This window comes from Netta rufina (assembly GCF_964035555.1).
Source record: "Netta rufina genome assembly, chromosome: W".
Taxonomy (NCBI): Eukaryota; Metazoa; Chordata; class Aves; order Anseriformes; family Anatidae; genus Netta; species Netta rufina.
Genome location: NC_140139.1, coordinates 13007744 through 13031649, shown reverse-complemented (window position 1 = coordinate 13031649; position 23906 = coordinate 13007744). Strand labels below are relative to the sequence as shown.

The following is a 23906-nucleotide window of genomic DNA, read 5'->3' as shown; positions in this document are numbered from 1 at the left end:
AATTAGAATCCATCCTCTCTTCTTTCTTTGATATTTTGAGAATAGACCTCATCTAAAATAAGTACTGCTTCCCATATCTTTTTTAACCAGCTGTTTTTCTGAAAGGACAAGGAAGGCAAGGAGAGGAAAGAAACAGGGTACTGAAATGGCATCACCCTTAACTATCAAAATTATTGGGGATCCTCCTTAAAAGGTAGGTATTTAGGGTAGCCACTTGCAAGTTCATAATGGAACATCAACTTAACGTTACCTGTTCACTAATGGCTTGGAATTCCCTCATCTCATCCTCTGTTAGTGGAGCACATGTTTCATCATTTTCACTCTCTTCCTGCCAGCCCATCTCCTTTAACAACCTTTAAAATAAAAAGGACAATATTAAGGAATTTCTACACGTACTCAGACATTTCAAGCTCTGCCTACGTGAATAGGTAAAGATGTGTAATATATGGATTAGTTCATAATTTGATTTTTAAACAAACTCTTATATAAAAGTAGGTTAAAAGCGTAAGATACATAAAGCACAGAAGTTGAGAAGTTCTCAGGTCCTTCACAGCTGACCCTGTTTTTGCTACTACATTTAATTAGGCTACAAAACCTAAGTAGTAATATTTTATCTATAGAACACATTTTTAATTTCAAGCAAATATCTACACCATTACTTGCACACACCAAGTATTAAATTTTCTGCCATCAGGTTTCATATACAAAACAGACCCTGCCCCCTTCTGCCAATCCAGTAAATGTACCAACAAAAGCTAAGTTTCCTGTTGTATCGCTTCAAGATATTTATTAATCATAGAATCATAGAATCATAGAATATCCTGAGTTGGAAGGGACCCTTAAGGATCATCAAGTCCAACTCTTGACACCGCACAGGTCTACCCAAAAGTTCAGACCATGTGACTAAGTGCACAGTCCAATCTCTTCTTAAATTCAGACAGGCTCGGTGCAGTGACCACTTCCCTGGGGAGCCTGTTCCAGTGTGCAACAACTGACAACATTCCCAGATATAGCCACTCTCAGCATAAGCTGCCCGATGTTTCAAATAAACTCTTATGGAAACCAGGCTAATAAGAACCTCAGTTTTTCCTATTGTTTCAATTGGATGGCTGCTCTCCAGAACTGCAGCAATAAAAAAAGCAAAAGAGAAAATATTTTGGACCATATGCAAGTTCAGCTGTTGATGAAGTGTTTCTCTTGAAAGCTTATCTAGTGTTGCCATGACGTAGACTTTACAGACCATTAAACTCCAACTTCCATTGTCAAGATATTTATCTAAGAAGTTATCCAAGGTAAATGACTTCATGGATTCATCAAGGGAAAGGCCTGCCTTAGTAATTTGATCTCCTTCCACGATAAGGTCACCTGCTTGGTGGGTGAAAGGAAAACATTGGACGTAATCATTCTGGAATTTTTAAGGCCTTTCATACTTAGCCTCATGGCATCCTTCTAAACAAACTGTCCAATTATGAGATAAACAAGTTCATGCTACACTGGGTGATGAACCGTCTGAACGGTAGAGCTCAAAGGCTTGTAGTGAATGGGGTTACATCTAGCTGGTTGTACTGGGTCTGGATGTGATGTTAACTTCCCCTGCAGCAGCCCATACCGTGCTGTGCTCTGCACTTGTAGCTGGAACAGCAGTGTTATCACACCAGTGTTGTGTCTGCTGCTGAGCAGTGCTGGCACAGCATCAGGACTCACTCTAACCCTCCTAGGGGGTGGGCAAAAAGGTGAGCAAGAATCATCACCAGGGCAGCTAACCTAAACCAAGCAAAGGGATATTCCATACCATATGATGTCACGCTCAGCAATAAAAGGTGGAAACAGGAAGAAGAGGGGAGGGGTGGGCTCTTGTTGTGAAAACATCTGTCCTCCTGAACACCGGCTATGTGCGTTGAGGCCCTGCTTCAAGGACGTGGTCAAGCATCGCTCATTTGTGGGAAGTAGAGAGTAATTTCTTTCCTCTGCACTTCCATATAGCCTTTAGTTGTTTTGTTTGTTTTTTGTTTTTCTTTTTTCCCTTTCCCCCTCCCTTTTCACCTTTCCCTTGTTTTTCCCTTTAGTTAAATTGTTTAGTTAATAATAATCTTTCCTTAATAATAATTATTATTATTTTTTCCCTTTAATTAAATTATCCTTATCTCAACCCGTGAGTTGTTCTTTGCTTTACTTCTTCCCCTCCTCATCTAAGGAGGGGGAGTGAGAGAGCAGTTGTGGTGTTCAGCTGCCTAGCACGGTAAAATCACCACACTGGTAGCCAGTCACTAGAGGCATTCCCCAGAGCACAATTGGGCCAGTCTTATTCAATGTTTTTATCAATGATGTGGGTGCAGGAGTGGAATGCATCCTCAGCAAGCTTGCTGATGATACTAAACTGGGAAGTGCTGCTGACACCCTGAAGAGATGAGAGGCCTTGCAGAGGGATCTAGATAGATTGGAGCATTGGGCGATTGGCAACAGCATGAAGTTCAACAAAGCTAAATGCCAAGTTCTATATCAAGGATGAAGTAATGCCAGACACTGATAGTCTGTAAGATGAGTAGCTTGAGAGCAGCTCAGCAGAAAGGAATCCAGGGTGGTGGATGACAATAGGTTCAACATGAGTCAGCAGCATGCCCTGACAGCCAGGAGGGCAAACCACATTTTGGGATGCATTAAACACAGCATAGCCAGCCAGTCAAAAGAGGTGATTCTCCCACTATATTTAGTGTTGGTGTGGTCTCACCTTGAATAGTGAGCATAGTTCTGAGCTCCACAACATAAAAAGGATGTTAAGGTACTTGAAAGCATCCAGCAGAGGGCTACAAAGCTGGTAAAAGGGCTGGAAAACTGTGGCAGTGTACTCCTGGCCCCCCTTAACCTGACCCTTCACCTGTAACCTTGCTTGGGCGATAACCATCAGTGACAACCATATTGAATGCATCTGGTCATGACAGTTAAACTAGGCTCAAGGTAGATTCAGGGGAGATAGATCTAATGGCTAACAGACCATGCACCAATCAAATATGGCTGGCATTTTTATGTGCACTACAGGGACTTTATCCCCTTCTACAGTATGTAACAGGTTTGACTGGGGAGGTCTGGCTCAATTGGCAGATCCCCTAGTGTTGACTAACCAGGTGGCCTTTGCCAAATGTGCATCCCAATTTTGAATGTCCCAGCACCCATTGCCTTCAGTCTAGTCTTTAATAGTCCATCACAGTCTTGTGGATGCTGATGCATGATAGGGGGATGTGATTTACCCACTCATGGACATGCTCTTTGGCCTAGGTGTCTATGAGGTTGTTTTGGAAATAAGTCCCTGTGGCTGTGTACTCTTCTTGCTCCCCCCAAACCTGACCCTTCACCTGTAACCCTGCTCAGGTGATAACCATCAGTGGCGATTGTGATGAATGCTCCTGGTCATGACAGCCTAACCTGGCTCAAGGTAGATTCAGGGGAGATAAATCCAAGGACTAATGGATCATGCAACAAATATGGCTGGTATGCAAATATGACTAGTAGTCAATCTTCTTAGCCCATAAATAGGGGACAGACAAGAGCCTGCTAAGCTCTCCTGTACTGCAGCAACCTGTATGCCAAGATCTTCCCCTTTAGCAGGGATGTCTCTCAAGGTTACTCCTCGAGGTCAAGAGATTCCTTACCTGGGACAGATACTCGGTAAGTGACTAATAGCTAGCTTGTTGAAACTTTGCAAGTAATTTGCTAAGCACGCTGAAACTTTGTAATCTTAACTGATATAAAGGAACGATTGTGCATATAAACTGATAAGTCTAGGATTGAGATATGATCCACTCATATCTAGGCTCCTCAGAGTTTGTATGGCAAAAGGGACTCCATTCTGAACCTCGTAACTCAATGTGAGGATCTCCCTGATACTTTGTCTAACCCTGTCCTCTATGCAGTAAATAATCAAGTGACCTTGCCATCATGAATCTTGTTAATGCCACATTTACCATTAGAGCTTTATTAAATTGCTGTCTCAACCACAGTTTCTCTCTGCTAAATCACTATTTTCATCAATAAATATATTGCTGCTTCTCTCTTACAAGTGAAGTGAATAATTCCTTTTGTGACAAAGGCATGTCCTATGACGAGAGGCTGAGGACACTTGAGTTGTCTAGTTTGAAGAACAGAAGGCTAAGAGGTGACCCCATTGCTTTCTACAACTTCTTAAGAAGGGGAAGTGGAGAGGGAGGTGCTGGTCTCTTTTCCCTAGTAAACAATGACAGGACATATGGGAAGTGCACAAAATTGTGCCAGGGGAGGTTCAGACTGGACTCGAGGAAAATTTACTTGACTGTGAGGGTGGTCAAAAACTGGAACAGGCTTCCTAGCAAGACAGTTGATGCCCCAAGCCTGCCAGCATTCGAGACATTTGGATAATGCCCTCATTAATATGCTTTAACTCTTGGTAAGCCCTGAAGTGATCAAGCAATCGGAGTAGATGATCTTGGAAGGTCCCTTCCAACTGAACTATTCTATTCTAAACACTTGAGTACAACCTTGAGTACCACTCGCCAAGGTGATCAGCTGCAGTACAGGCAAGTTCTGCAGCGGAACAAGGAATGATGGCATGCAGGGGAGTTCCTGCAAGGCCTCTAATGAGGCTTAGACAGGGCCAGGAGCAGTGTCAGCCAGCCCCACATGTACAAAAGCATCACCAATGGAGAACCATCAACCAGGAGGAGGGTTAAGAAGGGAGGCAAACAGGGCGTAGTGCATCAGCTAGGGAGTGGTGGGGCAATTTGTGCAGAAGGGCACTGTCACTGCCACTTCCAACAGCGATTGTAACCTGCTGTCTTGGGTTTACATAGCAAGGGCTTGGTAGCAGGGGGGCTGCAGCAGTGGCCTCTGTGAGAAGAGTCCAGAAGATGCCCCATATTAGAGAAGAGCCGGTTCCAGACAGCTCCAAAAAGGACCAGCCGTTGGCCAGAGTCGAGTCAATAAAAGATGTTGGCTGTGCCTCTGTAAGAACATATTTAAGAAAGGAAAGAAGAAAAAAATCCTGCTGTGCAACAGCAGCTGGGAGAGCAAGGAGTGAGAAACAGCCCTGCAAACACCAAGGTCAGTGAAGAAAGAGAGGGAGGAGGTGCTCCAGGCACTGGAGCAGAAGTTCCCCTATGGCCTGTGGAGAGGCCCATGGTGAAGCAGGTTGTCCCCCTGCAGCCCATGGTGTATGATGATGGAGCAGATCTCCACACTGCAGCCTGTGGAAGGAGCCCATTGTGGAGCAGGTGAACCTGACCTGAAGGAGGCCCATGGAGAGCCCCTCAGGAGCAGGCTCCAGGCCAGACCTGTAGCCCTTGGAGAGGAGCCCGTGCAGGAGTGGGTGATCTGGTGGGAGCTTCCACCTGTGGAGGACCCATGTTGGAGCAGTTTGCTCCTGAAGGGTGGATCCTGTGATACAAACCCATATTGGAGCAGTTCTTGAAGAGCTGCTGCCTGTGGGAAGCCCATATAGGATCAGTTTGGGAAGGACTACATCCCATGGGAGGGACCCCATGTTGGGGCAGGGGAAGAGTGACCATGAAGGAGTGACAGAGGTGAAGCATTATGGACTGACCACAACCTCCATTCCCCATGTTGCTGCTTGGGGGAAGGACACAGAAGAGGGTGGATAGGGTGGGGGGTGGGGGTTTTAGTTTGCTTTTAGTTTCTCTCTGTTCTGGCCTGCTAGTGATAGGCAATAAATTACATCAGTCTCCCTATGCTGAGTCTGTTTTGCCTGTGATGATAATTGTTGAGCGATCTCCCTGTCCTTATCTCAACCCTTGCACCCTTTTCATCATATTTTCTCCCCCTTTTCCTTTGAGGAGTGGAGCGAGAGAACAGTTGTGGTGGAGTTCAGCTGCATAGCAGAATAAAACTACCACACCTGTGTGCAAGGAACTCTAGTCATAGCATACACCCTTTGCGCCCCCTCTGGCCTCTCCAGCCACAGGAATTGATGCAGCTACCCCAACAGAGCTTCCCTGGCAACATGCAGCCAGTCTCAGACTGCAGAGCACGCCCAAGTTTTCCGTCAGTGATGGCAGCAGTGAGTATACATGTGGGGATGTATGCCCAGGTAGAACTGCTCAGCCTGGTGACAGAGCTTCGGGAGGAAGTGGACAGGCTGAAGAGCAGCAGGGAGTCAGAGAAGAAGATCAACTGGTGGAATCATACTTTACCATCCCTGAGACAGGCATGTGGGCCAGCCACAACACAAGAAACAAAGGATCCTCCCTACCCTCTCACCACCAGGCAAAAGGAGGGGAACTAAGAGATGGCAGGGGAGGAAGGGAATAGAAGCAGGTTTCTGCCCAGGGTGGCAGGCAACCCCCCTCCCTGCCTACTTCACCTCCTTGGGTGTTCTTATACAATTATGAGGCTCTAGAACATGACTGACAGACAAACAATGATGTAGATGAAGGTCTAACAAGGTTCGAGATGATGCCTAGGGCAAGTCAGCCCCTATCCCCTATATCACAACAGGCTCCATCAAGGAAAAAAAAAAAAAAAAGAAAAAAAAAGAGGTATTGTCATAGGTGACTCCTCCTCCTTTCTGTGGGGAACTCAGGGCCCAATATATCGACCCAACCCAACCCATAGGGAAGTCTACTGCCTCCCTGAGGCCCAGGTAAGAGACACTGCTAGAAAAGTCGCTTACCTGGTATGGCCATCTGATTGTTACCTTTTATTGGTTTTATATGCTGGCAGGAATGAAGTAGCAAACAGAAGTCCAAGGGCAATCAAAAGGGACTTCAGGGCCTTGGGGCAACTGCTTAAGTGTAATATTTTCCTCTGTCCTTCCAGTAGCAGGGAACAATATTGAAAGGAATAGGCAGACCCAGCTGACCAATATGTGGCTCCGAGGCTGATAGCATCAGCAGAATTTAGGGTTGCTCAATCAAGGGATGGTCTACACAACACCAGGCCTGCTACCACCTGATAGGATGCACGTTTCTCAGAGGGCGAAAAATGATTTTTGCCCAGGAGTTAGCATGGCTGATTGATAGGGCTTTAAACTAGATTGGAGGGGGGAAAGGGACAAAAACGGGCCCGTCAGCAATAAGCTATAGGATGGCATGCCAAAATTGGAAGGACTGCATGCTAGTGAGATCCTTTTGTCTGCTCTAAAGCATTGGGTACAGTGAAGCACATCTGAAATGTTTCTACAGAAACACATGCAGCATGAGGAACAAGCAAGAGGAGCTAGAAGCCTTGGCCCAGTCCTAGAGCTATGACATTATTGGCATAAGCAAAACCTGGTGGGAAGAGACCTGTGACTGTTGTGTTACGATGGACGGTTACAGGCTCTTCAGAAGGGATAGGCAGGGCAGGTGAGGCAGAGGGGTGGCACTGTATGTAATGGAGGGACTGAACTGTACAGAGCTTGCAGTAAGCAATGACACAGTTGAGAACCTCTAGGTAAGGATTAAGGGACAAGCAAATAAAGGGGATGTTGTTACAGGAGTCTACTATAGACCAACCGGCCAGGATGACAACACTGATGAACTATTCTTTAAGGAACTGAGAGATACCTCTAGATCAGCTGCCCTTGTCCTTATGGGGGACTTCAACCTGCCAGATATCAACTGGGAATATCACATAGCTGAGACAAAGAGGTCCGGGAGATTCCTGAGGCACCTTGATGATAACTTTTTGGTACAGGTACAAAGAGAGCTGACTAGGAAAGGTGCCCTCCTAGACCTGTTGCTTGTAAACAGGGAGGGTCTGGTGAGTGAGGTGGCGATAGGTGGCCACCTTGGCCATAGTAAAGACTAGAAGAAGACTATATAAGGTGGAAAAGAATGCATTTCCTTTGCATAACTGCTTTGGTGGAACAACAGTGTACCTCCTCAAAAAGTGTAAAGAGGCAAATATTCACACTGAGGCAATCTGCGTTTTTTCCTGGATAGCAGCAACCAGAAGGAATGCTGGTGGAGTTTCCTCCATGGGAGCTAGCACTCACTTCAACCTACACCACCTTCTGCATCAAATCCTGAGAAAATCTGCATTGCTCTTCAGTGACAGAGGCACAATTCAGGATGCAATGGCCTCATATAGTTTCTATTTTTCTAGCACATGCTAGTGTCAGAGCCCGGACAGGCTTCTTTGTAATTTTTCAAGTCTCACCTGACAGCAAATGCTGATATCGCAGCATGTACAGACTATAACTAGGAGCGAGTTTTGGGATGCAGGGAGGAAGAGAAATGGAGACATTCCTCTGGTGATTAAACTTGAGATATCTCAAAAGATGAAATAATCAAAGTATTTTAGCTAGTACCAAAAGTGGTACAGCAGTAACTGAGCATGAAGAAAGTGGTTTTAAGCATTAAGACACTGAAAACAGGGGTTTAATCTGAGGGTGAAGACTGGCATTTAACAAAGATAGCACATTCTCTTGCTGCAAAGTTTTTTCCAACAGGATTAGCACCTTCTTCAGGCAAACCTTAAGGTCTATTGACCTTAAATCTTCAGAGGTTAAAAAGCAAAAGCAAAACACACCGCTATCTCACAAAAATTAAAGATGTTTCTAAAAGTATATGCCAGAACTGGCACAGGGTACTGACACAGATGAAGAACAGTGAATATATTAAAACAGAATTAGTTAGATGAATTCAAGTTGATGTTGTGTACCTGATACTCCATTTAGCCAGATGTCAGCAAGAAACACTCTTCAACATAACTCTCCCTACAAAAAATACAACAGATGTGCACTGGACAACCCTGCATGCAACCAATGACAGCACTAACCGTTATTAAAACCATACTAAAAGCCCCAAATTGTAGAGGGATGGGACAGCACTACTTAGTCTGCTTAAAAAAAGTTAACGGGACAGCAACAGAAATGGAAGTTATATCCCTCTGTATTGCTTAGACCTAACTGGACAATGCGATTGCCAGAGCAGTGAAATCAGCAGAAATAATGCACAAATCATCCAAAGCTTCTCTTTTATGAGAAAAAAAAAAAAAAAGACTTGCTACTATGTAATGCCAAAAGCATTTCAATGATAGTTATATTTTTAGCAACAGTAATTTGAGTCAAAGTTTTACTGCAGGCAAGCTAGGATTTTAATAGTATTATGTATAATTGAACAGTTATATAGCTGTTAATTTAAGTAAAATTTAGGGCAATAGCTAAATAACTTAAGCAACATTGTCTCTTTAAAGCAGCGTTAGGCTTCTAGGACAGTTAAGAATGTAAACTACACTAAAAATTTCAGATTAGCAAACTCAACACCTACAGGATGAATATATAATCACTGCATGCTGGAAACTCCCCCAGCAGAAGGAAAGTCCAAGATTTATTTTGTACAATGTGCCAATAGTTATTAGGCATGCACAAGCATCCTGTGAGTTAAGCTGGACACTTCGAGTCCACTTTTCCACAAAAAGGCCTACCATAACGTCTTCATGCATGCAGAAATCCACACACACACACACACACACACACACAAAAACAGGGAAAAACCACAAACAGAACAGGGTACGTTTCACCTTCTATACTCTTAATGGAGAAGAAGTCATGAAAGTCTCTGCGGGTACTACAGAAGGAAAATTTCTCTAGTCCAATGTATACATAGAATCTATCACTGAAAAAAAGACTCTATTTCCTTAGTTAACAGTAAGAAATTAACAGCACTCATGACAAGCTCGCTTGCAGACTGAGTTATGATTTCCTAGCAGCACCATTCTCATCTGTATCACCTGCTACTGCAGTTACACCTAGGAGATACTAGAATTATATTTCAATCCTTTTTTGAAGTTACTTTCTCCCTTTCTGTTGCATTGTCTTGTGATATCACTGACCATGTCAAATAGCTATAAAAACAATCCATTTCTTTAACAAGGAAAAGTTCACTGAGTTTTACATAAGATGCAACATTTGAAGTATTATTAATACAGATAGCAATTACACACGTTGTTCCTCCTAGATATACAGCCCAAAATCAGAGGGATGAAAGTCTCTATGTAGTTTGCTTTATTTCATTAAGGAAATATCAAATTTTTAGTAAAGCAAGTTAAAGATGCCAGTACACAAGCCTAATAGAAGCAAAGTATATTCAATGTTAAATTAGTATGTCTAAAACTTAAACTCTTATTAAGTATCGTCTTCTCAGCTTCCAGATTCTGACTTCTAAGCTTGTAAGAACTGAAGACACTCACTTACCATGAAGAAACATTTTATATAATAAATACATACCTATGCTCTGCCTCAAGTGAGCTTGAAAGAACATCTGCCTGAGGAAAAGTTGAAGATCTAATGACTAGTTGAGATGTAACTGAAGCATTGCCATTCTCTTGCGGAATTTCATTTTCAAAGTTTTGATTTATATATCTCTCATGATGAGGACTGTTGCTGTTATGCAAGTTAAAGGAGTCATCCTGTTAAAGCAATTATACATTACAGAGTTTAAAAGTAAATTCCACTCAAGTAAACCTCTACAAATGCTGCAAAATTCCCAGGCTGTTGTAACAGCAATTGTAACTTACTAGCCGTGATATAAGAACTAGGAAGAAAGCTTATTTAGAAAGCAGACTGTCCAGGCTCACTCAAATATTAAAAGTTCTTTAATCCCATAAATCTAAAATGTTTATTCTACTCATTCGTCAACTTGTAATTTTTATTCAGTAATTAGCCAAACTACCTCAGAAGTCTTAGCAACTGAAAAAACAAAGAGTATGATTATCTAGCTAGCACTCTTTTGACAACAAAAGCCCGAGGCTTGGCATATAACAGCATTACCCATAGCAGGAGGCAATCACTCAGCCAGTTCTGCACTTGTAAGAAATATTTTTGAGTCCAGGATTGAGACCATCATTACCATTCCCCTTCCATTCAGTGCTATCTGCTTCCAGAAATTTTAGAATGCTTAGCAAGAAATTCTTAAGAGGTATCCCAGTAAACATATGTTCAGCTGTTAAATTATTAACCTGGAAAATACATCTTAGATTATCAAAGAAAATTCATCAAAATATTAAAGAATTTTAGTGTATCAGGGCAAAAAACCTTCCTCCAAGCATGATTCAGAAGCTGATCACAACTTGCATCATTATTTCAGAGGTGAAGCCTGTCACTGCAGGCCTTAAAAATTATCAACATCATCACATTATAAAAGACTGATGTGAAGTTATCTACTTAACCACTCAGTTACACAGTGCATCTTCTACTGATAATCATTTAAATTAATGTTGGAAGCTGGACAACTATTACAGTTATATGATTTGTTACACCTGAACATCTTTTGATAACAGTTAGTGAAACAGCAATGGCAGGGAACTAAATACATGCAATTAAAAGCTTAGAGTATTTGTTATGTGTTACATACATCTGTCCAACGATATTATGACCTTTTTTTTCCCCTCCAAAATACACTGCATCTGAAAATCAGCTGTGTACAGCGAGACAACCAAATGCATTTGACATAAATACCATGAAGATATTAAGAGTTCAAGACAATTTCAGGAACAGAAACTCCAATCATGTTCACATAATATTTTCAGAATTCTGAAGCTCAAAACACTGTTAACCAAGAACTTTTTAATCTTCAATCAAAATCATTGTGCATTTCTTAAACAACACTGCACCCAACACCCACCTCAGGGTGTATTCAGCAATACAATACCAAATAAAAAAATGCAGACGTTTCCTAACTCACTCACTGTGTAAGTTTTACTCTGCTATGCAGCTGAACTCCACCACAACTGTTCTCTCGCTCCACTCCTCAAAGGAAAAGGGGGAGAAAATATGATGAAAAGGGTGCAAGGGTTGAGATAAGGACAGGGAGATCGCTCAACAATTATCATCACAGGCAAAACAGACTCAGCATAGGGAGACTGATGTAATTTATTGCCTATCACTAGCAGGCCAGAACAGAGAGAAACTAAAAGCAAACTAAAACCCCCACCCCCCACCCTATCCACCCTCTTCTGTGTCCTTCCCCCAAGCAGCAACATGGGGAATGGAGGTTGTGGTCAGTCCATAATGCTTCACCTCTGTCACTCCTTCATGGTCACTCTTCCCCTGCCCCAACATGGGGTCCCTCCCATGGGATGTAGTCCTTCCCAAACTGATCCTATATGGGCTTCCCGCAGGCAGCAGCTCTTCAAGAACTGCTCCAATATGGGTTTGTATCACAGGATCCACCCTTCAGGAGCAAACTGCTCCAACATGGTGTAGTGGGTTTATGTGGCAAGGTTTTGGTAGCAGGGGGCCATAGGGGTGGTTTCTGTGAGAAAGATCTAGAAGCTGCCCCATGTTTGGGAAGGGCCCCATTGTTTTCCAGATCTGAGCCAATAAGCGATGTTGTTTTGCGCCTCTGTGAGAGCATATTTAAGACAGGGAAAAAAACGCTGCGCCACACAGCAGCTGGGAGAGAGAGAGCAGTGAGGAATGGCCTTGCAGGTGCCAAGGTCAGTGCAGAAGGAGGGGGAGAGGTGCTCCAGGCGCCGGAGCAGAAGTCCCCTGCGGCCTGTGGTGAGGACCATGGTGAAGCAGGATGTCCCCCTGCAGCCCATGGAGTACCACGGTGGAGCAGGGTTCCACGCTGCAGCCCGTGGAGGAGACCACGGTGGAGCAGGTGGCCCTGCACCGATGGAGGCTGCCGCCTGTGGAAGACCCCTGCCGGAGCAGATTCCAGGCTGGACCTGTAGCCCATGGAGAGGAGCCCACGCAGGAGCAGGTGACCTGGCAGGAGCTGCTGCCCGTGGGGGACCCAGGTTGGAGCAGTTTTCTCCTGAGGGATGGACCCCGTGGTACGGACCCATATCTGGAGCAGCTCTGGAAGAGCTGCTGCCTGTGGGAACCCCACGCCGGATCAGTTCATCAAGGACTGCATCCTGCGGGTGGGACCCCACAGCACAGGGGATGAGAGTGACCAAGAAGGAGCGGCAGAGAAGAAGTGCTGTAGACTGACCATAACCCCCATTCCCCCGTTCCCCTGCGCTGCTCGGGGGGAGGAGGTGGAAGAGGGTGGATGGGAGGGAAGGTGCTTTTGGTTTCTTTCCTTTGTTTCTCACTTCTCTAGCTTGTTAGTAATAAGCAATAAATCTTACTATCTTCTTATGCTGAGTCTGTTTTGCCCGTTACAATAATTACTGAGTGATTTTCTCATCCTTATCTCAACCTTTGAGCTCTTTTCACATATTTTCTCCCCATTCTTCTTTGAGAAGGGGGAGGGAGAGAGCGGCTGTGGTGGAGCTCGGCTGCCCACTCGAGTGGAACCACGACACATGGGTCCTCCACAGGTGGAAGCTCCCACCAGATCACCCACTCCTGCACGGGCTCCTCTCCAAGGGCTACAGGTCTGGCCTGGAGCCTGCTCCTGAGGGGCTCTCCATGGGCCTCCTTCAGGTCAGGTTCACCTGCTCCACAATGGGCTCCTTCCACAGGCTGCAGTGTGGAGATCTGCTCCGTCATCATACACCATGGGCTGCAGGGGGACAACCTGCTTCACCATGGGCCTCTCCACAGGCCATAGGGGAACTTCTGCTCCAGTGCCTGGAGCACCTCCTCCCTCTCTTTCTTCACTGACCTTGGTGTTTGCAGGGCTGTTTCTCACTCCTTGCTCTCCCAGCTGCTGTTGCACAGCAGGATTTTTTTCTTCTTTCCTTTCTTAAATATGTTCTTACGGAGGTACAACCAACATCATTTATTGGCTTGGCTCTGGCCAACGGCTGGTCCTTTTTGGAGCTGTCTGGAACCGGCTCTTCTCTAATATGGGGCAGCTTCTGGACTCTTCTCACAGAGGCCACTGCTGCAGCTCCACGATATCAAGTCCTTGCCACGTAAACCCAACACACACATACAGTTAAGTTGTACAGTCCCATTACAGCAAATTTTATTTTTCCTGAAATAGAAACAGGGTCAGAAAAGTTAGTCTTACAAGCATTGCACAGTGGCACTGTTGTTTTTTGTTGTTGTCTTTTTCATCTCTGAGTAACCCTTCAAGATCACTTTTTAAAAATATATATATATATATTTTAAACCACTCATAGATGTGTAATCACCTCATCCTGAATAACACATTATTTACCTTCACACATACTACATAACGTAACTATGCTTATAGCTCTTTGGCGGCAGGTAGCACTGACAAATTATTCTCAGCGCATCAGCCAGGCACTGCATGAACTGATCCACAATGAAAGAAATCTGACATAATATTATATACAGTATCATCATAGAAGGATTCTAGATTCTAGAATCATACAGTACAGAGCTTCAAGTTCTCAATTGCAAAGTAGAAGCAGTTTCTTTATATACGCATAAATCAAAATTGGTGGTTGGTCTGTTCTCCCACGTGCCTGGTGACAGGACGAGGGGGAATGGGCTTAAGTTGCACCAGGGGAGTTTTAGGTTGGATCTTAGGAAGAACTTCTTTACCGAAAGGGTTGTTAAACATTGGAACAGGCTGCCCAGGGAAGTGGTGGAGTCACCATCCCTGGAGGTCTTTAAAAGACGTTTAGATGAAGAGCTTAGGGATATGGTTTAGTGGGGACTGTTAGTGTTAGGTCAGAGGTTGGACTCGATGATCTTGAGGTCTCTTCCAACCTAGAAATTCTGGGATTCTGTGAAAATATTGCTCCTACGACAAAACTAAGAACAGAGAATTTCTGGGTATCTAAGCCCTCCAATTAGAAAGGAAACAATCTGAGAAAAAGAACAAAGTTTTTCCATTAATCGCTTTGAAGGATGTCCTGGTTTCAGCTAGGATACAGTTATTTTTCCTCTAATATCTTAGAAGAAGATATTTCAAGGACCCCAAAGAGTTGCGGTGGGATTTTGCAATAGTTGCCTTAGAGACAGAGGACATAAAAAATTTGTCTACCTTGCTCGGTCTCTCGGAGGACCCTTCTGTTGTGGGGATGCTGAGGGTCGAAGAACAGCAAGTGCCAATCGCTACCACAACTGTGCACCGGCAGCAATATCACACCAACCGAGACTCCCTGATTCCCATCCATGAGTTGGTTCACCGGCTGGAGAGTCAAAGAGTGATCAGCAAGACTCATTCACCTTTTAATAGTCCCCTATGGCCAGTGCAAAAGTCTAATGGTGAGTGGAGACTAACAGTGGACTATCATGGCCTGAACAAAGTCACGCCACCACTGAGTGCTGCAGTGCCGGACATGCTAGAACTCCAGTACAAACCAGAATCAAAGGCAGCCAAGTGGGATGCCACAACTGATATCACTAATGCATTTTTCTCCATCCCTCTAGCAGCAGAGTGCAGGCCACAGTTTGCTTTCACTTGGAGGGGCATCCAATACACCTGGAATCGGCTGCCCCAGGGGTGGAAACACAGCCCTACCATTTGCCATGGACTGATCCAGTCTGCACTGGAGCAGGGGGAAGCTCCTGAACACCTGCAGTACATCGATGACATTATTGTGTGGGGTGACACAGCAGAGGAAGTTTTTGAGAAAGGGAAGAAAATAGTCCAAATCCTTCTGAAGGCCGGTTTTGCCATAAAACAAAATAAAGTCAAAGGACCTGCACGAGAGATCCAGTTTTTAGGAATAAAATGGCAAGATGGACGTCATCAAATTGCAATGGATGTGATCAACAAAATAACAGCTATGTCTCCACCAACTAACAAAAAAGAAACACAAACATTCCTAGGTGTTGTGGGGTTTTGGAGAATGCACATGCCAAATTACAGTCTGATTGTAAACCCGCTCTACCAAGTAACCCGTAAGAAGAATGACTTTGAATGGGGCCACAAGCAACGACAAACTTTGAACAGATTAAATGTGAGATACAGTAGCCTTTGGGCCAGTTCGAACAGGGCCAGATGTAAAGAAAGTGCTCTACACCGCAGCCAGGGAGAATGGCCCCACCTGGAGCCTCTGGCAGAAAGAACCTGGGGAAACTCGAGGTCGACCCCTGGGGTTTTGGAGTCAGGGATACAGAGGATCTGAGGTCTCCTACACTCCCACCAAAAAAGATATATTGGCAGCGTATGAAGGAGTTTGATCTGCTTCAGAAATTGTCAGTATTGAAAAAGCTCCTCCTGGCACCCTGACTGCCGGTACTAGGCTGGATGTTCAAAGGAAGGGTCCCCTCTACACATCATGCAACCCATGCTACATGGAGTAAGTAGTTTACTCTTATTACTCAGCTCTGATTACTCAGCGGGCTCAAATAGGAAACCCCAGTCACCCAGGAATCTTGGAAGTGATTGTGGACTGTCCAGAAGGCAAATACTTTGGGATATCATCAGAGGAGGAGGTGGTCCGTGCTGAAGAAGCCCCACTGTACAACAAGCTACCAGAAAATGAAAAGAAATATGCCCTGTTCACTGATGGGTCCTGTCGTATTGTGGGGAAAAATCGGAGGTGGAAGGCTGCTGTATGGAGTCCTACATGACGAGTTGCAGAAGCTGCTGAGGGAGAAGGTGAATCGAGTCAGTTTGCAGAAATGAAGGCCATTCAGCTGGCTTTAGATATTGCTGAACGAGAGAAGTGGCCAGTTCCCCATCTCTACACAGATTCATGGATGGTAGCAAATGCCCTGTGGGGACAATTACAGCAATGGAAGCAGAGCAACTGGCAGCGCAGAGGCAAACCCACCTGGGCTGCTGCATTGTGGCAAGATATAGCTGCTCGGGTGGAGAACCTGGTTGTAAAGGTACACCACATAGATGCTCACATGCCCAAGAATAAGTCCACTGAAGAACATCAAAACAACCAGCAGGTGGATCAGGCTGCTAAGATTGAAGTGGCTCAGGTGGACCTGGACTGGCAACATAAGGGTGAATTATTTATGGTTCGATGGGCCCATGACACCTCAGGCCATCAAGGTAGAGATGCAACATACAGGTGGGCTCGTGATCGAGGGGTGGACCTGACCATGACTGCTATTGCACAAGTTATTCATGACTGTGAAACATGTACTGCAATCAAGCAAACCAAGCGGTCAAAGCCTCTTTGGCATGGAGGACGATGGCTGAAATATAAATATGGAGAAGCCTAGCAGATTGATTACATCACACTCCCTCAAACCCGCAACGGCAAGCGCCGCGTACTTAGAATGGTGGAAGCAACCACCGGATGGCTAGAAACATATCCCTGTGCCTCATGCCACCGCCTGGAACACCATCCTGGGCCTTGAAAAGCAAGTCCTGTGGCGACATAGTACCCCAGAAAGAATAGAGTCAGACAATGGAACTCATTTCCGAAACAACCTTATAGACACTTGGGCCAAAGAACATGGTATTGAGTGGGTGTATCACATCCCCTATCATGCACCAGCCTCCGGGAAAGTTGAACGATACAATGGACTGTTAAAGACTACATTGAAAGCAATGGGCGCTGGGACATTCAAAAATTGGGATACGCATTTGGCAAAGGCCACCTGGTTAGTCAACACTAGGGGATCTGCCAACCGAGCTGGACCTGCCCAATCCAACCTGTTACGTACTGTAGAAGGGGATAAAGTTCCTGTAGTGCATGTAAGAAACATGCTGGGTAAAACAGTCTGGGCTACTCCTGCCTCAGGAAAAGGCAAACCCATTCGTGGAATAGCTTTTGCTCAGGGACCTGGATGCACTTGGTAGGTAATGCAAAAGAATGGGGAGGTCCGGTGTGTACCTCAAGGGGATTTAATACTGGGTGAGAATAGCCCATGAGTTGAATTGTATCATGTTAATTATCATATAATACTGTATGTCATCACTACCATGATTGCTATATGTCAATGTCCTATTAATGGTATCATAGTAACATACATGCAGATAATAATGAATGCATTTTGATAGAAATGGACAAACACAAAGATGTGATGGAACGAGAAGAAGCTTCAACATGCAGTGTTCCAACATCACTCACCATCTCTTCTGCCCTGAAAGACCGCTGTGACTGATGGAGCCCTAAGTCAGTCACGGACTATGCAAATTCAGTGTACATTCTATATACCATAGATGAAAGTGGTGATTAATTAGAATGTATTGGTAAGTGTGCAACCTGACCATGACATAAATGATATGGAATAACGGGTGGATGTATGTCCTGGTTTCAGGTAGGATAGAGTTAATTTTCCTCCTAGTAGCTGGTAGGGTCCTATGTTTTGGATTAGGATAGAGAAGAGTGTTGATAACACACTGATGTTTTAATTGTTGCAGAGCAGTGCTTACACTAAGCCAAGGACATCTCAGCTTCTCCCTCTGTCCTGCCCGTGGGCAGGCTGGGGGTGCAGCAGGAGCTGGGAGGGGACACCCAGGACAGCTGACCCAAACTAGCCAAAGGGGTATTCCATACCATCTGACGTCATGCTAAACAATATATAGGGGGGGCTAGCCAGGGTGGGGGGGCTGGCTGCTGAGGGATAGGCTGAGCATTGGTCAGCAGGTGGTGAGCAATTGCATTGTGCATCACTTGCTTTGTACACATTAGCAGTAGTAGTAGTATCATCATTATTCTTTTCTTTTCTGTCCTAATAAACTGTCTCTATCTCAACCCACAGGCTTCATTTTCCTGATTCTCTCCCCCATCCCAGAGAGGGAGGGGGGAGGGTGAGCAAATGGCTGTGTGGTGTTTAGCTGCCGGCCAGGTTAAACCACAACAAAGGATAGCAGACAAGTTGTAATATACTGCCCTCCAGAAAGATTAGTTTAGTGTACTAATATTCTTTTTTTTTTTTTTTTTAATTATTTATTTATTGTTACTGAATACAAGATTTGCCTGAGTTATTAACATATATGATCACATTCTGCAGAAAGAAAAAGAAACTACTGAGAAGCACTGGAGAATGTAGTACTTGGAGCAACGTTTTACAGTTCAAAAGGTAATTCCTTTCCTACATTTAGAGATGCAAGACCATGCCTTAACAGTCTGGTTATAGCCAAATAAAACATAGGTTACAGGTTACATTCAGCTTGAAACCTCACTCCTCTTTCTCCCAGCAGCTGTTGCACAGCAGTTTTTTTCCCTTTCTTAAATATGCTCTTACAAAGGCTCAACCAACATAGATTCAATTGCTGGATCTACAACACATATGAAGAACATTACCTTCTCTCGCCCAGCATGATTTTCATCTTCGTGTTCTTCCACTCTTTGTTTCAATGCTTTCAAAAATTCACTCTTCTTATCAGTCCGCATTCTTGTCAACTTTGTTAAATGAGGCTGACCAACTTTGTCAACAGGGGATGAAGAATTTGACTGATTACACTAATGTAGGGGGTGAGGAAAAAAAAGAAAAAAGACTTAGAAGCACAATTGTTGAAATTTTTCTAAATGAAAGACAAAACCCCTTTCAAGAACCTGTAGTTTTGGGTTGCATGTATATCCACAGTCAGCAGAGGAAAGACATCCATATTCCAGTATATATGGTTCTTGCATGTAAATAGAGATGCAGGTTTATGGAGCACTGCTAAAAAAACAGTTGACCTTCTGAAGTATATTAGCAGTTTTTAAATTTTAAACCTAACAAGTTATACATACTAGTGCACCATTTTTTACTCTAAATCAAGCCTACAAAGCAAATTATACAGTAGTACTTAAAGGCAGTGAGGTACCTACCTTTCACATTACCCTCTCTCACATTAACTTCTAGAAAACAAACTTATTAAATACAATTCTCCATAAGTTTTATTGATCTACTTATCTAACCAAACAATTGAAAAAATTGATATATTAGAACTACAAGCATTATTTTACCTCTTTCACTGAATTCTGTGATACAGGAAATGCCTTGTTGTTCGATTTGAAAGGACTGAAATTGCCAATACCATATGTAGATTCAAGAGGAAATGGAATCCCAGTTTTATTTTCTTTTGCTTGGCTTTTCCACTGCGTAGTCTAAACAAAAATTAAAGAATCATCAACTACAAAAGAATTATTTTCAGGCATCTTTAGAAAACTGATTAAGGAAAAGCAAACCATAACAACAACCATAATTTAGTCCAAACACCTGTTTTCTGTAGGACCAACTGTTTATGAGCAATTAATCCTTTCATAAATAGCTTACACTTTTTATATAAAGAGCTAAATTTAAGAACAATTAAGATCATCATATGTCATGTATTAAGAACTAAAATATGAGTTTTTAACAGCTGAAAATAATTATAAAAGGGTTATAGTAAATAGGATTACATCAGGCTGGCAGCCAGTCACTGGTGGGGTTCCCACAGAGTCCCATTTTGGGGTCAGTTCTCTTTAATGTTTTCATAAATAACATGGACATAGGACTCCAATGCATTCTACACAAGTTTGCAGACAACATTAAATTGGGAGGAGCTGTTGACTCCCTCAAGGGTAGAGAGGCCTTGCAGAGAGATCTTGACAAATTAGATGGCTGGGCAATCACCAACCAACAGAATTTTAAAAAGAGCAAGTGTCAGATTCTGCACCTGGGATAGGGCAGCCCTGGATATGTGGACAGACTGGAGGATAAAAAGCTGGAGAGCAGCCCCACAGAAAGAAAAGTGGGGGTTTTGGTCAATGGCAAGTGAATGAGTCAACAGTGTGCCCTGGCAGCCAGAAGGGCCAACTGTACCCTGGAGTTCAAGCACAACATTGCTAGCCAGTCCAGAGAAGTAACCGTCCTGCTCTACTCTGCACTGGTGCAGCCTCACCTCAAGTACTGTGTGCAGTTTTGGGCACCACAATATAAGACAGACATAAAACTATAAGTGAATGTCCAAAGGAGGGCTACAAAGATGGTGAAGGGTTTAGAGGGGAACCAAGCCTGCCAAGTTCAAGAAGCATTTGGACAATGCTCTCAGACATATGGTTTCATTCTGGGGTGGTACTGTATGGAGCCAGGAGTTGGACTCTATGATCCTTGTGGGTCCCTTCCAACTCAGTGTATTCTAAGATTCTATGATAATGTTTTCAATACTTTAAGTTCTAGAGTTATAAACAGCTCTATCAGGTGCTCTTAGGAGCACATGAAAAATTCCTGAAACAAAAATCAAAAGATGAACATGGAAAGTTGCATATGGAGAGGGACCAAAAATGGCACTAAGAGGTTGCAACATCGTCTATATCAATAATTGGAATAAATTCTGAAGGTGTTTTTATGCCAACTATAGCTCCCAACTTGGTATCTCTTTTTCTGTTAAAAACATATACAGAAAAAGCATTACTACTCCATAAATTAAAAACATTCTTTTCACTCTCACTTGGATGCTTCTTGCACTTCTCAAAAAAAAGGTAAATAAGAAATAAAGGAAGTTTCAGTTACAGTATAATTTTAAAAGAAAAATGAGAAAGTGTTTCCAGTCAACTTTGGGGCATGTAGCACTTGAGGTATGCAAGACTTGAAAGCATACTCTAGGAACAGAATTTTCAGGGGTGAAATGAGCACATTCAGAATTAGAGCTCCCCCCACTCCCACCCCGGCTTGTTATTCATGCCACCAGTATCCAAAACTCACCTTTGCGGGTGGAGTGGCAGGTTTAGGGACTAATCCTTTATAAACACTTGTGCCAGTTCCATTTTTTACTGTCTGTAAATGAAGACTTCCTACTAGAGGGAATCCAGATATTTGCAGTTCTTTTGTACTGCCCTTTTTAATGACCAGCATTCTTGAGGATCTAGATTTGGGATTCAAGGGATACTCTGGAAAAAGAAAAATATGTGCATATGTATATAGCCTTAAGTTTCTACTTCATAGGTTACTGAACAGCCATATGGTCCAGAACAAACAGGCATAAAGCAAAAACTTAGTCCAGAGTTAGGTTTCACAAATAACACACTGTTCAAAACTGGATAAAAAAAGGTTCTGTTCCACTTTCTACAACCATTGTTTGTAAAATATTTCACTTGGCACTGCAGGAATTTTACTTTCAGAAAGATATTCTTTGGTCAAAGAACTAGCTATACAGCTTTTGTTTGCAAATCTAAACACCAAATGCTATTAGTTGTTAATAGTTATCTTCAAAAGATATGGCTTTCATATTTCCTTTTAAGGTTACTAAAGAATTATTACTCATAATAATTAACAGCTCACTTTAGAGTCAATGTTCCATAAAGTTCTTTATAAACATCACTTCTTATCAGAAGTGATGCATACTATTCCAGATCATGGCAATGACCAATTTCTATCTCCATGCCTAAGATGTCTATAACAGAACATCTGAACCCTACACCTTTTCCAGGTTCAAGACAGTACTAATTAGAAACATACAGTCAGCTGTCATACTAAATAACAGTTTGACAGTTTTCAAGAGCAGCTATTAAAAATAGTTTAAAATTTCTAAAAAGTGGGAAAAACTATTTTTGCACATGCCCTCCAATCTTGCATCAACAACCTTTTCCAAGATTATCTTCTCCCCCTGCAAGTGTTTCTAATTCATGGTCAGTCACCATATCCTACATTTAAAAAAGAAAACTATCTTAAAAGCATAAATTACTTTAGTTTTGTTTAGCAGGTAAACGTTACACTTGTGATAAAGTTAAATGAGAAATAAGTACAAAGTTATGAAATACATTTTCATAATACAAGCATGCTCTCATCCCAGGTACACAAGATAAAATGTAATCTAAAAGTATCCTTTTTTTTAAAACAAGCATTTAAAGGGAACAGCAACATTCTTGAATACTGCATTTCCTTTTATAGGGAATAAAGAGCCTTAATTTCAGTTTTTCAACTACAAAATGAGATTTGCAATAACCAAGCTATAATAAAGATATCACACTGTAAGCTGTAACAAGCCACTGCACTGTAGTTTACAGAACCTATTTAACTAACAGAACTGTTCTTTCCTTTGCTTGTGAAGCAATACCTAAAAAGCCTGGAATCAAGAATCTGATCAACCTGAGCCACATTACGCAGCAGCCAGAGTGCTTCAAACATGATAAAACACTCAAGTTGCTATAGAAATAAAATTAGCTACTGTTACACTTTTATTGAAAGTTAAATATTTCTTGACTTTCACATTAAAGCTACTAAATACACAAGAATTGAAAGTAGTCCAATTTTTTAAGACTACTGCAAAAGTTCTTCGCAATTCTGTAAAACTAGACATAGGCCACCCCCTTCTAAATAAATACCTAACAGCACAAAACGTGCTGGGGAAGTATGAGAATAAGAGTCAGCAAATTAAAGTACCACTTAAAATGAGCAGCAAGATTCAGATCTCATTACTATTAACAGTTCAAATAGTAGCTTTCATGTTATTTAAATTTGCCCTCATTCTGAGTAAATTCTGAGGCACTCTACAAGCAGCTGGTGGAAGTCACCAAATCACCAGCACTCACTCTCACGGGGGACTTTAACTTCCTGGACATATGCTGTAAATACAACATAGCCCAGAGGAAACCATCAAGGAGGTTTCTGGAGTGCATGGAAGACAGCTTCCTGACTCAGCTAGTTAGTGAGCCTACTGGGGGTCCCCCGCTAGACCTGCTGGTCATGAACAGAGAAGGACTGGTAGGAAATGTGGTGGTCGGGAGTTGTCTTAGGCAGAGTGATCACGAAATGGTAGAGTTCTCTATTCTTGGTGAAGTCAGGAGGGGGGTCAAGACAGTAAAACTGCTACCTTGGACTTCCAGAGGGCAGGCTTTGAACTGTTCAGGACACTGGTAGGGAAGGTCCCTTGGGAGTCAGTCCTGAAGGGCAGAGGGGTCCAGGAAGGCTGGACGCTCCTCAAGAAGGAACTCTTAAAGGTGCAGGAGCAGGCTGTCCCCGTGTGCTGTAAGATGAGCCGGTGGGGAAGACCGGCAAGGCTGAAGAGGGAACTTTTGCTGAGTATCTGGGAGAAAAAGAGAGTTTATGTCCGGTGAAAGAAGAGACAGGCAGCTCAGGGAGAGTACAAGGAAGTTGCCAGCATATGCAGAGAGAAGATCTGAAAAGCTAAAGCCCAGCATGAGCTCAACCTGGCCACTGGTTAAGGAAAACAAAAAATGTTTTTACAAATATATTAAAAAAGGCAAGAAGAGGACCAAGGAGAATCTCCATCTTTTACTGGACG

The 23906-nt window shown here is 43.2% G+C and overlaps 1 protein-coding gene and 1 pseudogene across 13 annotated transcripts in view; both read right to left on the bottom strand.

Moving 5' to 3' along the window:
• LOC311220859 (very low-density lipoprotein receptor-like) overlaps positions 1-23906 on the bottom strand; it is a 305676-nt pseudogene that overhangs the window by 192154 nt on the left and 89616 nt on the right. The window lies entirely within an intron of this gene.
• LOC311220824 (vasculin-like) overlaps positions 1-23906 on the bottom strand; it is a 64817-nt gene that overhangs the window by 2514 nt on the left and 38397 nt on the right. For 9 of the 12 annotated variants that reach the window (XM_084304450.1, XM_084304449.1, XM_084304446.1 and 6 more), the window contains 5 exons: positions 21368-21552; positions 19648-19788; positions 19000-19158; positions 10196-10377; positions 251-353 (listed from right to left, as the gene is read on the bottom strand). In XM_084304450.1, the coding sequence (XP_084160576.1) occupies positions 251-353; positions 10196-10377; positions 19000-19158; positions 19648-19788; positions 21368-21552 (770 nt within the window). Of the gene's footprint in view, positions 1-250; positions 354-8628; positions 9585-10195; positions 10378-18999; positions 19159-19647; positions 19789-21367; positions 21553-23906 lie in introns of those variants that run through there. The other 3 variants (XR_014619274.1, XR_014619272.1, XR_014619273.1) reach the window with 3 other exon arrangements.